This window comes from Neoarius graeffei, chromosome 2 (genome assembly GCF_027579695.1).
Source record: "Neoarius graeffei isolate fNeoGra1 chromosome 2, fNeoGra1.pri, whole genome shotgun sequence".
In the NCBI taxonomy this organism is placed as follows: Eukaryota; Metazoa; Chordata; class Actinopteri; order Siluriformes; family Ariidae; genus Neoarius; species Neoarius graeffei.
The window spans coordinates 15,754,883-15,770,528 of NC_083570.1; the positions used below are offsets into that span (position 1 = coordinate 15,754,883).

General features: G+C 40.7%; 1 protein-coding gene across 1 annotated transcript; it reads left to right on the forward strand.

The window, feature by feature from the left end:
- Positions 1-235: 235 nt before the first annotated feature.
- On the forward strand, positions 236-10,290 carry LOC132869048 (cell adhesion molecule DSCAM-like). The gene is made up of 3 exons (XM_060902406.1): positions 236-371; positions 9,533-9,850; positions 9,959-10,290. The coding sequence occupies exons 1-3, from the start codon at positions 236-238 to the stop codon at positions 10,288-10,290; spliced, it is 786 nt and encodes a 261-aa protein (XP_060758389.1).
- The last annotated feature ends 5,356 nt before the right edge of the window (positions 10,291-15,646 follow it).

The following is a 15,646-nucleotide window of genomic DNA, read 5'->3' on the forward strand; positions in this document are numbered from 1 at the left end:
CTACTGTATCGCAAAGACCTCACTGTATGTGGCACACCAAAGAAGAACATCATGCAGTTCCTTGAATTTCGTATGGAAGTGGCCATGACCTTCTTGGCTCAGCATGCCAATGACAACTCTGACTTTTCAGAGCAGGAAGACGACCCAGACGTGTCATTCCAAGGGAAAAAAGCGTCCAGTGAAGCCATTGCCCCATGTCTCATTCCACAGGAGGGCTAATGCACATCTGCCAGAGATGGTAAACATGAAGAATGCAGCGCGCTGCAGAGCCGAAGGTTGCTCAGGGAAAACTCGAGTGCAGTGTGTTACATACAAGGTGTTCCTCTGCTTACAGGCAGATCACAACTGTTACACAGCCTTTCACACATATGGTAGGTGTAAACATGTTCCCATAGGGAGAAAAAAAAGTTTGAAGTAGCAGTTTTGGAGTGTAAGTGAAATGTTTCATGCAATGTTCATGCAGTGTTCAGAAATTTAAATGAACAGTAACAATACAAAATGTTTGTTTTTTACTTTGTTACGTCTTTGTGCAACTGTTGAAGCAGCCCTTTAAATGAGCCATATTGCTCAAAAGGGCACAATTGTTGTTTCTATTTTTGTTTTGCACTCAAGAAAAATGCTGCTGTGTTCAGGCACAAAATAAAGAGTTTTGCACATCATTACTTAATTGTGAATTCATTGTGTTTTATTGAAATCTAAAACGAAAGCCCTCATTTTTCTCAGAAACTACATCATGTAAAAAGATAATTCTTTGTTTTTACACTCATCAGGTGCCAATCAGCCCAAATAGCAAAGAGAAATTAAAAATACATGCCAAACAGGAGTTCGGGTCTTAGGAGGTTAAAACAGTGATTTGATCCAGAGATACAACTTCATGCTCTCTGCTGAAACTGTGTCCATATCATGGGTTATCTTTGAGGAAAACATTTATAGCTGAAGAAACTCTCTCTCGGCTGGGACTGAGGTCATTTCTGGGCCGTAAAAAAAAGAGAAACCTAAAAATGAAACTGTGCAGATCTGATTGCAAGGCAGTATTGTGAATCAGAGTTGTTATAATATATTTGAAATGATATAATTTTTTTTATGTCTGTATAAACCTGTAAAAATGAGAAAAAGCTTATGACTGTGGATAAAGTTGTGTTCATTGTTTTTTCCTGCAACAATTTTTGTGCATGTTTATTTCTATTTCATAAATAAATAATAAAAGCTTACTGTGGACTGTCTTCTTATTCTGCAATTTTATCCATAACACAAAGTTCGACAGAAAAATGACCATTGACATGAGTTGAATCGTTCACTGCAACTAGCAAGAAAATCTTTATTACTGTTGAAATATTATTAATGATGAATGAACATTTCCACTCACAAAATATCCGTGGTCCAAGTTAATTGCTCTTTCACGATTAAGATTTGTGTCAAGGCGGCACGGTGGTGTAGTGGTTAGCGCTGTCACCTCACAGCAAGAAGGTCCTGGGTTCGAGCCCCGTGGCCGGCGAGGGCCTTTCTGTGCGGAGTTTGCATGTTCTCCCCGTGTCCGCGTGGGTTTCCTCCGGGTGCTCCGGTTTCCCCCACAGTCCAAAGACATGCAGGTTAGGTTAACTGGTGACTCTAAATTGACCGTAGGTGTGAGTGTGAATGGTTGTCTGTGTCTATGTGTCAGCCCTGTGATGACCTGGCGACTTGTCCAGGGTGTACCCCGCCTTTCGCCCGTAGTCAGCTGGGATAGGCTCCAGCTTGCCTGCGACCCTGTAGAAGGATAAAGCGGCTAGAGATAATGAGATGAGATGAGATTTGTGTCAATTAAAGGGGATGAATCCAATCAGTCAAAGCAGGAACTAACTGCAAGAACTCAGTCAAAAAATATAAAAACTTTGATGGTTAATGGTCAAATCAAATCAAGTTTATTTGTATAGCGCTTTTAACAATAGACATTGTCGCAAAGCAGCTTTACAGAATTTGAATGACTTAAAACATGAGCTAATTTTATCCCTAATCTATCCCCAATGAGCAAGCCTGTGGCAACGGTGGCAAGGAAAAACTCCCTCAGATGACATGAGGAAGAAACCTCGAGAGGAACCAGACTCAAAAGGGAACCCATCCTCATTTGGGCAACAACAGACAGCGTGACTATAATATTAACAGTTTTAACAGGTATAACCCTCAACTGTCCTCATGGGGCCGTCCTTCACAGGAGCGGTGTGATAAAACTCCGACCAGGCACAGGGCACCAGGATGGATCAAGCAGGTCCGAGGGGCAGAAGAGGCCAGCATCTCAATCCCAGGATCAACATGTAACTCAGAGGGACAGATTGGGGGGGGGGGGGGGGTAGAGAGAGAGAAAAAGAAAACACAGGTTGTTAGGTATGCCCTAAAAATGACAAGTATTAAATCTGTGTGGTAGACTCGCAGAGACGAGAGTCTTTACATCAGGCATAACACACAACAATGGCATGTTAATATGGTAAAAAATATCATGACCTGCTCTGGCTGGATGCTTGATTGGGTGATGGGAGCACACTCCTCAGCAATGATGAGATGCAGATGGGACCCTTAGGGCTGGCCAAGACAATTCAGTTACATTTCACCGGGTCTGGGACATGCGACAGAATGTCTGACGGCCGATTCCCTGCAGGCTACGATAGCCAGTCAAGGTCTCCACCCTCTCCACCAAAAGATTTCCTGTTGACTCCATGTAACTCAGAGGGACAGATTTGGGGTGGGGGGGAGGGAAAGAAAACACAGGTTGTTAGGTATGCCCAATGTCACCTGAATAAGTAGGAGCAGTATACATATTACACCGAGTACAAGCAGGGACTCCGGCAACTAACTATGACAGCATAACTAAAAGGAGAGAGCCAGAAGGTAACACAGGCATGAGGGAGCCCCAGGACATAAAGCAGCCAGCCACTACACCGTCAACAAACTCGAGTGAGCAAGCGAGTGGGGACTGACAGCATCCATACATCCCAGTTTACCGAAACACTCTATGTCTGAGGACCCTCCAGATCTACTCCTTTACCTCATAAACACCATTAACAAAAGGCTTGACTAAACAGATATGTTTTCAGCCTAGACTTAAATGCTGAAACTGTGTCTGATTCCCGAACACTACTTGGAAGGCTGTTCCATAACTGTGGGGCTTTGTAAGAAAAGGCTCTGCCCCCTGATGTAGCCTTCACTATACGAGGTACCAGCAGATAGCCTGCACCTTTTGATCTAAGTAGGCGTGGCGGGTCATAGAGGAGCAGAAGTTCACTCAGGTACTGTGGTGCGAGACCATTTAGTGCTTTAAAGGTCAATAGTAGTATTTTATAATCAATACGAAATTTGATTGGGAGCCAATGCAGTGTGGATAAGACAGGCGTGATGTGGTCATATTTTCTAGTTCTAGTAAGGACTCTTGCTGCTGCATTTTGAACTAACTGGAGCTTGTTTATGCACTTATTGGAACATCCAGACAGTAAGGCATTACAATAATCCAACCTGGAGGTAACGAAAGCATGGACTAATTTTTCTGCATCATGCAATGACATTAAATTTCTTATCTTTGCAATATTTCTGAGATGAAAGAAAGCTATCCGGGTGATGTTATCAATGTGAGTTTCGAATGAAAGACTGGGGTCAATAATCACTCCGAGGTCTTTTACTGCTGCACGTGAAGAAACAGAAAGGCCATCCAGAGTCACTGTGTAATCAGAAAACTTACTTCTAGCTGTATGTGGTCCTAGCACAAGTACTTCAGTCTTGTCAGAGTTAAGCAGAAGGAAATTAATAAGCATCCAGTGTCTAATGTCCTTAACACATTCCTCAATTCTATTAAGCTGGTGTATCTCATCAGGTTTTGCAGAGACATACAACTGTGTGTCATCAGCATAACAGTGGAAACTAATACAATGTTTACGAATAATATCGCCCAGAGGTAACATATATAGAGAAAAAAGCAGTGGACCCAAGACAGAACCTTGTGGAACACCAAACTTTACCTCGGTACATCTAGAAATATCACCATTTATATCAACATACTGATAACGATCAGTTAGATAAGACCTGAGCCAAGAGAGGGCCATTCCCTTAACTCCCACAACATTTTCTAGTCTGTCCAGAAGAATGGAATGATCAATGGTATCAAATGCTGCACTAAGGTCAAGCAACACAAGTAGCGAGACACAGCCCTGATCAGACACCAACAGTAGGTCATTTACTACTTTAACCAGTGCTGTCTCTGTGCTATAATGAGGTCTAAATCCTGACTGATACATTTCATGGATGTTATTCCTATGTAAATATGAGCATAACTGCTGTGCCGCAGCTTTTTCAAGGATCTTGGAGATAAAGGGGAGGTTTGATATTGGCCGATAATTGGACAGCTGACAGGGATCAAGGTCAGGTTTTTTAATCAGGGGTTTGATAACTGCTAGTTTAAAGGATTTGGGTACATAGCCAATCATAAGAGAAGAATTTATTATTTTTAGAAGCAGTTCAATTACTCCAGGCATTATCTGTTTGAATAGATGTGTCGGTAAGGGATCTAGTACGCAAGTTGAGGCTTTTGATGTAGAGATTAATGAAAGTAATTCAGTTTCTTTTAGGGGAGTAAAACATTCTAACTGATGATCTGATACAGTTATATTGTTAACTACAAGGTCACTTTCATTGTCTAACCTTAAATTAGTAGTTTGAATTTTTTGTCGGATATTCTCAGTTTTGTCATTAAAAAAGTTCATGAAGTCGTTGCTACTACATACTGCAGGTGTGCATGTGTTGATAGTGGACTTATTCCTGGTTAATTTTGCTACAGTATTAAATAGGAATCTAGGATTATTTTTGTTATCTTCTATTAGGGAGGAGAAATATGTTGATCTCGCAGCACTAAGAGCTTTTCTATACTTCAGGAAGCTCTCCTTCAAGCTAATTTGAACACTACCAATTTTGTTTGACGCCATTTACGTTCCAATTTTTGAGTGGTCTGTTTTAATGTGCGAGTGTCATCATTATACCAGGGTGCTAATTTTTTGTCTCTGACCATTTTCCTTTTGAGAGGAGCTACATTATCTAAAGTATGGCGGAATGTTGACTCTAAGCATTCAGTTGCCTGATCAAGTTCTGCAGGGGCTGACAGTGACCCAATCAAAGTTGACAGCTCTGGGAGATCATTTATAAAGCTTTGTGCAGTAGTTGACGTGAAAGTACGTTTAATACAGTAGCGTGGTGAGGTGCATATATTAGTACTCAGACATATTTTGAATGAGATGAGACAATGATCTGAGATAACTTCAGACTGTGGAAGTATGACTATATTGTCTACGTTTAATCTGAATGTTAGTATTAGATTAAGGGTGTGACCACCATTATGGGTCGGTCCTATGACATTCTGCTTAATCCCGACTGAATCTAAGATGGACACAAACGCTGTTTTTAAGGGGTCTTCTGGGTTATCGAAGTGAATATTAAAATCTCCGACAACTAAAGCTTTGTCTAAGGAAATAACCAGATCTGAGATAAAATCTGCAAATTCAGAAAGAAACTCAGAATATGGCCCCGGGGGCCTGTAAATAATAAACAATGGAATTAACTGGGTAGACTTATTTTTCGAGGCTACATACATTATATGAGTATGAAGAACTTCAAATGTATTAAATTTATAACCAGGTTTTTGTGTTACACCTAGATAATCATTATAAATAACCGCGACGCCTCCTCCTCTGCCAGTTAGACGAGGCTGGTGTATATAACTGTATCTAGGAGGACTCGCTTCATTTAATGCTATATAGTCATTTGGCTTAATCCATGTTTCTGTTAAACACAGTACATTAAACTCCTGATCAGTAATGAGTTCATTAACCATTAGCGCTTTAGATGTAAGAGATCTAATATTTAATAGCCCCACCTTTAGATCAAAGGTGCTGGCAGCAGCTGTACAGTCAGTATGATCTAATTTTATATTGATTAGGTTACTGGAACAAACTCTCTGAAAATTTCTACCTTTTTGTTGAGCTCGGGGAACAGACACAGTCTCGATGTAGTGGGCCCTGAGTGACGACTCTGTGCAGCTAGCAGACAGTCGGTTTAGCCTGTTCGTCTGCTCCCTGGCCTTGGCTCTGGATTGTCAGAAATTAACTAGGCCTGTTCTGAGACTATGACCTATGCTGCAGGAAATGAGAGCAGCACCTTCCCGAGTGGGATGGATACCGTCCCGCCCTAACAGGCCAGCAGTGCCCTCAAAATTAGCCCAATTATCTATAAAGCCCACACTGTTTTCAGAGCACCACCTGGACAGCCAGCAGTTCAGCGACCATAACCTGCTGTAAGCTACATCGCCACGCCGCATTGGGATGGGGCCAGAGCATACTACAGCATTGGACATCGCCTTCGCTAATTTAAACACCTCTACAAAGTTACTCTTAGTAACCTCAGACTGACGAAGGCGTATATCATTAGCTCCTGCATGGATAACTATCTTTGAGAACCTGTGCTTGCCTAGGACCCTAAGATTACCTGCTATGTCCGGCGCCCTGGCTCCCGGTATACACCTGACTAAAGCTGCTGGTGCCCCTAAAGGCTGAGCTAATTTCACGTGCCGTATGATAGAGTCCCCTATAACCAGAGCTCTTTCAGGTTTCTCAGTGGGTGCATCACTAAGGAGAGCAAACCTGTTCGACACGTGACACGGAGAGGAGTGGTGCTCCCGTGGGCGAGCCTCAGCGGTAGCTTTGGCTCTACGCTTATGCCGCCGAGCCATCACCCATTCGCCCCACTGTAAGGGCTCTAATGCCGGAGTTGGGGGATTGCTAACTCCACCTAGGGTGTCCAGACTTTCCCTAACAGAAACTACACTGTTCTCACGCTAACTAACCTGCTCTAAAGCCTGGACACGCGCTTCTAGCACTGTAATCTTCTCCGTCAGAGAGCTAACTAATCTGCACTTATCACAAATAAAGCTAATAAAGCTATCGCTAGTGACGGAGGAAGAATGACTAAACATCCTGCACTCAGCACACTGAACAGGCAGAAGGTGTGCCATGATGAAAAGATTCACGTACCTTAAATGAAGATCTGTTGATATTAAAGCAGATCAGATGTGGATGGCCTCCGTTTGTGGTCTTTACACAGGAGGAGAGAAAAAGAAAGCTTCCGGTCTCGGCGTTCTTCCGAAAAAAGAAAGAGAAAAAACCTGGAAAAAAAACAGAAAAAGGAAAGCGAAAGTGAAATGTACAAAAATGAAAGCGACAGTACAATAAAAATGAAGAGGATACTGGAAATTTATTTGTAGAAAAAAAGTTAAAAAAGGATTAGTAATTAACGCCGGCACTTGCGGGAAAAAAGGACTCGGCGCGAACAACTCAGGAAGCAGGAAGTGCGAACATTAGTGGTGGGTTGTGATTCCATCACTGTAAAATACATCAAACTGTTTGACCCCACTTTGGGAGGCAGTGTTCTCGATCATTATCGTGTGATCAGTAAGTGCCTGCAGTGATCATCTAGATCATTGTAGGCACTTCCGGATGTATGTGCAGGGGAGAGCAAACTTGAAACAAAGCCAAATCGCAAAACAAGAAGCTTGGTCAAAGGGCAGGCAAGGGTCGGTCGATCAGCAAACAGGGCAATATAGAAAAGACAAGTAACGTAAATGAAGACAGATAGCAAGGGTCAGAAATACTCGAGTCAGGCAGAGATAGACAGGCTTGGTATGGACTAGAAAACACAGAATGATACTTCGCATTGAAGGTCTCTGAGAGAGATGCTTAAGGAGTGTGGCTGATTTCAATAAGCTGGTGCCAGGGGGCGCTGTGCTCTTTGGGAGTTGTAGTTCTTAGTGGCCATGTTTGTAGTTTGGCTAGTGCTGCCATTCTCAATGTCTTTACTGACAACATAGATACCATGTGACTATATGATGCAGTGTGTGTTGAAACACATGAAATTGGAAATAGCAAAGGAAGTTGAAATGATTCACTTGAAAATCAGTCAAAACGATTGCTACATTACGTGTGTGTGTGTGTGTGTGTGTGTGTGTGTGTGTGTGTGTGTGGGCATGGAAGAGAGTGGGTAAGGCTGCATTTAAAATGAATGTGTCTTTGTGTCTGTGGTCATTACTGCAGCGTGGACGTTAGTGAGCTGTTTACATGAGAGCTTAATAATGCAGGTGTGTTTTTATCTTCTTCTTCTTCTCCACGTCACTGCAGGTGAGTCTCCGGTTCTGTTGCTCTCATTTAGAAATATCTATTCAGTTAAATATAAGGTTTTTGCCCTTCATTTCAAACCTTCAAAGCATAAAGTCATGCACTCATCTTATCATGAAGATGATGAAGACTTTCCATTAGTGATGGAAATGTAAAGTGCACACTGAACTACTGAAATCATTTATTTCATTTTTTTACATAAAAAATCAGATACAAACATGAAAAAAAGTCATGTGACATTCATAAAACTTACTTCAGTTACTGAGAGAAGATATTTGTGGATTTTCATGCTCATTAAAAAAAGAACTTTCTGCCAGAGTTTTATTAATCCCCGTCACTATCCTGGGTTCATGTCGAACGCTGACTCTCCTTCATCATGATTGGGGTTCTGATTGTTTCTGCCTCATCCCCCTACCCGTACAGTTTCCTCTTGCTCTCTCATTGGCTGTTACTCATCGAGGTTCTCACAGCATCATACATGTCGTCAAAGAGGCTTGAAACACTGCGGTGTGTCCACTGTTCACAAAATGGGAGGATGATGTCAGTAAACTGTTTACCTGAGTGCTGTGATCACACCGTCACTTCCTCCACCAGCAGTTGCCTCAAGATAAAAACAGACGAGCCGTGTTTCAGCTTTTACATCTTTATCTTAGATCTGTATTTTTTTGCTCCTGAAAGTTAAATTCATTGTAAATGTCAAATGCAGCTCTTGTTAAATTATAGTTAATTTCCTGCTGAACCTTCATATGTTTTATTTTCTGTTAAAAGCACATGTGAGCACTGTGTAGTTTGTGTTGTGTGGATTAACATTTGACCATCGGTTCGAAAAATGATGAGAACCTTTTACAGTATATTCAAACTGACACTCAATAATCATTTTCACTTGTAGAAATGTGAGAAGCGTGTGCTTTTTTCTGCGGTTATTACCTACGTCACAAGCCTCGAACCATTTTTGCCTGTTTCAATAGAAACATCATTAGAGGAAACCACAGGGCTCGAACTGTGTGCCGTGAACTTACCGCCATATTGCACAATTATTAAATGGCAGTTGTGCAGGATGCAGTGTTTAAAAATAACGTTCAGTTGCACAACTATTTCTCTTTGACTTGCCAGTTATGGATATGAGAGAATTATCAATTTGTGTCCATTGGATGCTAGTGAGTTTTGCACATGACAGAGTTTTTCAACATTACTGAGCTGTGAACATTAATGAGTTGTGGAAATGAGGGAATTTGGACATCAATTGCTTCTGGACATTAGTGAGTTGTAGAGTTCCAGGTTGTCTGTAGTTCTGTAGAGTTGCTGCAGATGGTGAACTGCTCATTAACACATCATTAACTGCTGTGTTCCTACAGGCTGCAGGCTGGAAGGAAATGAAGGCTTAATAGAAATCGCTGCATACACAGGAGGCTTAGTACTGCTGCCCTGCTCCTGCACTGACCGCCACACCACACCTGAGACATTCACATGGGAGAAATACATAAGAAATGAAAAGAAATGGGTAAAGATATCTCCTGAGAGTGAGCAGTACAAAGAGAGATTTCAGCTGGTTAATGATCACTCTTCAGGAAATCTCTCTCTGCTCATATCAACCCTGACTGAAGAGGATGGAGGAGATTACAGGTGTAGTGTTAAAGGGAGTCAATACAGAGACCTCAGACTCACTGTTAAAGGTAAAGGACTCATTTTTATTCACAATGCTACTTCAGTGATAATCTCATGACAGATTAATCTGATGTTGTAACAGCGATGCAATATGTTGATGTTTGTTCATTCTCCAGGTTGCACACTGAATCTACAGACAGTGTATATGACTGGATACGTGGGACAGTCTGTCCTTCTGCCCTGCTCCTGCTCTGAACTACAAGCCAAACCACACACTTTCACATGGACGTATTTAAATGGTTCTGCTCACAAAGAAATCTTCCCAAAGGACCAGACAAATCTCTACACAGACAGAGTTCAGCTCTTTAATGATCATCTTCCAGGAAATCTCTCTCTACTCATATCACACCTGACTGTAGAGGATGGAGGATGGTACAGGTGTGAGATCAGGAACAGAATCTCAGTCGTCCATCTCACATTAAGAGGTAAAATGACCTTCTGTATATAAACCATGTGTGAAGCTGACTACAGTATGTAGCTAAATAAAATAAATATAAAGAAATAGAGGAAAAGTGCAACATAAAATCAGAAATAAAATGTAATAATCAGATGTGAAATGTTTCTGTTCCGTGTTCTGCTCCTTGTCTGTGTTTGTGTTGATGATGATGGATTATCTGAGTTTGTGTTCTGACCTGCTTTCACTTCTCACTATGATTCCTGGATTGTCTTTAATAAACAACATACTGAGTTTACACACTTGTGTTCTGCCTTCACTCACTGCATCTCACACTCCATTTCTAACTTATTAACCCTGTCTCTCCTTGCAGACGCACCGACAAAACCTTCAACATCCACACCAGTGACCAGAACAACTTCACCTTATTCCAAACCAGGTACCACACACCACTGATAGACACTGAAATGAAAAGGGTTTGTTAGTGTGTTAGTAGAGTAGAGTGGGGGGAAAAAGCCCCCCTGAAGGAAAATTCAGTTTTTCTCCAAGTTGAAATTAACCATGTGTTTAGTTTTAATCATAGTTTTTGACAACAGTGACATGAACAATAATGCCACCTAAAGTTTGCCTAAAGTTAATACTTAATTTTTTTTTTTAACAAAAACAAACATTGTGCCAAGGGGGCCTTTTACCCCCCCAGTGGGGTAAAAGGCCCCCTGAGGTGGGGCAATAGGCCCCCTCACTCAAAAAAAGCTGTTTGGATAGCAAAAGTGTTTACTTAAGCCTATAATGTGAAAGAAACAAGAAAATATCCCTGAATTAATGAATAGATGCATTATTTTATTATATTTCGCATTTTAATTTCAATTTTTTTTTATTTCAATTATTTTTAATATTAAGTTCAAATTACTTGCTTTACTCAACCAGGTAAGCGAGATGTTATTAAAAACTATGTATCTGCTATTCAGAAATGTATGAAACACAGTAATTATGATAAAAGGAAACGATGCCCCCTGGGGGCCATTTACCCCGCCATTAAGGGGGCGTTTTACCCCACAGACTACACTTTTACAAAAAAGGGTCTTACTTTCAAAATGTGATTCAATTTTTTATACCTAATGTATTTTTTTTAATGTTTTTTTAAAGTTTTTTTTAACTTGTCTACTCATACCACATACACAGCTGTGATATCTGACGAAATAGCAGCTATCTAAATACAGTTTTACTGATATCTGAAAATTATATCACTTACCATGAAATTTGATTTCTCTCCGCTGCGTTGCTGATATGCGATCCAAAGTGGATATTTGTATATCCCCGTTGTCAAGCCAGTCCATAGCAACAATAGAAATGTAACTTTGCACCATCTAGTGGTTATTTTGGGTAAAACAGGCCGGGGGCATATTACCCCACGGGGGCGTATTACCCCACTCTACATCAGCTCACAGCAAGAATCACACACTAACTTTATCTGGTCTTTCACTTCCTGTAGGTGTCACAACAGCAGCTACAAAATCAACCCCAGTGATTAAAGACAAAACATCTGCACCCTCCGAAACATCTGAAACAGGTACTGATCAATACACTCCATTAACGTCTGTTCATTTCAGAGGCACGTACTGTGTTCTCCTCACCTGCTAACATGTTCAGGTAAAGAACAGTCTCATGATAATCTTCTGGGTGACTTACATAGCCCCAAATTAAAAAAAAAATGTTGGGACAGGATGTTGAAATTGAAATTAAATCTGAATACAGTGTTAAGGTAATGTTCTGACAGATATTGATGTCTCTCCAGAGCATCTTCCCTATGTCCCCTTCGCCGTAGTGACTGTGTTCTTTCTGCACATTATCGTGGCTGTGGTCTATTACACCACCAGAAAGAAAGGTACAAACACTTTCTGGCTCTTTGTGGAAATTTATCATCCACGTCCCCAACATTTTAGCTGTATGAACTGAGCTTTTCTTGTGTATTTTACTCTCCAGGTCCTGATACAGTTCATTACAGCAGAGCTGATGGAGATGGAGCAGTGAGTCTGTAGTTGAGAACTCAATGAGCTGATCCATCAATAAATTAATAAAGAGAGTTGTTCAGAAATAGTCTTGCTTAAAAACACTTCTCTAAATACTGTTGCTTCATTTTCATTCACAATTTGTTCTTTTCAGCCCTTTTAGACTTTCAGCTTTCCATTTGTTGCTGAATAATATTTTAACTAAATCACAGAATGTGTGTTTAGATTTAAACGTGTATCATTTACAGTTTTATATCAGACACTCACATGCTTTTGAAGCCTGCTTCACTTTCACAATATTTACATCATTAAAAACGAGGCACATTGTATTTTTTTTCCTCACATGATATTGTAATGTTCTTGGACCTGTACTGTAAATGCTATCAGCACTGATGTATTCTGAGTAACGCTGGTGAGCTTTCCTTTTTTATTTTTAAAATTAAATAAAATTAAGAGATACACATTTCTGTATTTTAGCATTATTTTGCACCACATTTGCCTGAATAAATAAATCTGTGTCATAGTGATGATTGTAAACAACTTTCCTCCCATTGATCAGCTTCATCAGTGGATTCCATCTTCCTCTGCAAAGCCGGATGTCCAGTCCACCTCCCAAAACCTTCCTCCTCCTCCCTCAGACACAATCCTGTCCTTATATCACCTGTTACCTGATGGAACTGGAGGAAGAATTCATCATCTCTTTATTTTGCTCTCTTTCAACATTTTCACATTCTTTTTTGCTCGGCATATATTCCATTGAAAAAAGATTCCTGCACTTGATCATTATCAGGTGATCAGCTGTACAGAGATCATAATACACAGGGGAAAAAAACAATCATCACCCACCTTGAGAAAAGATTCTGCACTCTCAGAATCTCATCATCCTCACATCTGCACAGAACCAAACAGGAATTCTTCTCCAACTCCTGCTCATGTGTGAGAGTTTTCTGTTCACCCAGCTCTCTCTCTCTCTCTCTCTCCTAATGGGCACTGAACAGTCCGCCTCTAAACCTCTGCATGTGATCACACTGCTGCTCTTGTGTTCTCCTGCACCATGAAGTGCTTCCTCTTTACTGCATTCATCCATCAGCTGGTTCTTCACCTTCATTTGCTTCTTTTTCATGGAGAGATTTAACTCCCTTGTTGGCTATAAAATAACAATTGATAAGCAAATAAAAGCCTGACATGAGCGTACAGTGCATTGTTATTTCCAAACAGCACCACACACAGAAACAGTGCAGGTTCTCTGCAACAGGGGAACGGAATTACAGACTCTGTGAACGTGCACGTGTCCCTTTTCTCCATCACCAGCCAGCGCGCTCCCGGTGGAGTCACATGACCAGGTGCACACTTTTCTCCCACAGTTTGTTCACTTTTGCTGTCCGTTTACTGTTGATGTCCATCCATTAGAATCATCCCATCTCTCTATTCAAACATCTCATTTGCGCCCCCTTGAGTCTGTGTGTGTTACTGCATCAGTGGGTTTCTGTCAATAAACTGGTCTCAAATATCTGATTGATAATATACTGTGTAGTGAGTGTAATAACACAAGATAATGTTAGGACCTTGGTGATAAACCACAACAGGGAAGATCAACAAAACACCTCATATACACACAGGATATCATATAAATACAGACAACAATGTGAACAATATAATAATCAACCAACACCAGGGGGGCTATTAAGTAGGTAAGGAAGGAAATGAATGAATGAATGAATGAATGAGTATTTTATGGAATCCTGAAGTGTAAAAACTGCTGAAGCAAACAGAATTAAGGAAGTATATGGAATACAGAAGTGCATAAAATACTGAAATGAATGGAAGAGTACAGATGACTGCCATGTATGGAACACTGAAGTGTATGGAATACTGCTGGATATGGCAGAGTGATGTGTACAGAATACTACACTGTACTGAGTACTGGAGTATATGGTCTAGTGCTCTCCTACTTTAAGTTTTGTCCTGTTCTTTGTAATGGACACTGTCTGCATTTAATCAGACACTATTTTCAGGTGAAACATTAAAATTACAACTGTTTGTCAATTTGTACTTTGAAATGAAATGTCATATATACATGTACAGTGGTATGCAAAGGTTTGGGCACCCCTGGTCAAAATTGCTGTTACTGTGAACAGTTAAGCAAGTTGAAGATGAAATGATCTCCAAAAGGCATAAAGTTAAAGATGACTCATTCCCTTTATATTTTAAGCAAAAACAATTTTTTATTTTCATCTTTTACATTTTCAAAATGACAAAAAAGGAAAAGGGCCCAAAGCAAAAGTTTGGGCACCCTGCATGGTTAGTACCTAGTAACACCCCTTTTGGCAAGTATCACAGCTTGTAAACACTTTTTGTAGCCAGCTAATAATCTTTCAGTTTTTACCTGGAAGATTTTCACACATTCGTCCTTGCAAAAGGCTTCCAGTTCTACAAGTTTCTTGGACTGTCTTGCATGCACTGCTCTTTTGAGATCTATCCACAGATTTTCAATGATGTTTAGGTCAGGGGACTGTGAGGACCAGGGCAAAACCTTCAGCTTGTGCCTCTTGAGGTATTCCATTGTAGATTTTGAGGTGTGTTTTGGATCATTGTCTTATTGTAGGACCTATCCTCTTTTTAACTTCAACATTTTTACAGATGTGGTGATGTTTGCTTCCAGAATTTCCTGGTATTTATTCGAATCCATGCTTCCCTCGACCAATGAAATGTGCCCTGTGCCACCGGCTGCAACACAACTCCAAACCATGATCGATCCACATCTCCCATGCTTCAGAGTTGGAGAGGTGTTCTTTTCCTGGAATTTAGTGCCATTTTTTTCTCCAAACATACCTTTGCACATTGTGGCCAAAAAGTTATATTTTGATTTCATAAGTCCACAGGATTTGTTTCCAAAATGCATCAGGCTTATTTCGATGTTCATTTGCAAACTTCAGATGCTGAATTTTGTGTCTAGGATGGAGGAACGATTTTCTTCTGATGACTCTTCCATGAAGGTCATATTTGTTCAGGTGTCGTTGCATAGTAGAACAGTGCACCACCACTCCAGGGTCTGCTAAATCTTTCTGAAGGTCTTTTGCAGTCAAACCAGGGTTTTTATTTGCCTTTCTAGCAATCCAACGAGCAGTTCTTTCAGAAAGTTTTCTTCATCTTCTAGACCTCACCTTGATCTCCACCGTTTCTGTTAACTGCCATCTCTTAATAACATTACAATCTGAGGAAACAGCTACCTGAAAACACTTTGCTACATTCTTGTAGCCTTCTCCTGCTTTGTGAGCATCAATTGTTTTATTATTCAGAATGCAAGGGAGTTGCTTAGAGGAACCCATGGCTGTTGATTTTTGGGACAAGTTTGAGGAGTCAGAGAATTTATACAGCTTTGAAATCTGCATCATCTGACC

Excerpts from the sequence above, each read along its gene's own strand:
- LOC132869048 (XM_060902406.1), top strand. The coding sequence starts at position 236 with ATGGTAAACATGAAGAATGCAGCGCGCTGCAGAGCCGAAGGTTGCTCA. Across the intron at positions 372-9,532 it reads CACAGCCTTTCACACATATG|GCTGCAGGCTGGAAGGAAAT; the intron begins GTAGGTGTAAAC and ends GTGTTCCTACAG. Across the intron at positions 9,851-9,958 it reads CCTCAGACTCACTGTTAAAG|GTTGCACACTGAATCTACAG; the intron begins GTAAAGGACTCA and ends TTCATTCTCCAG.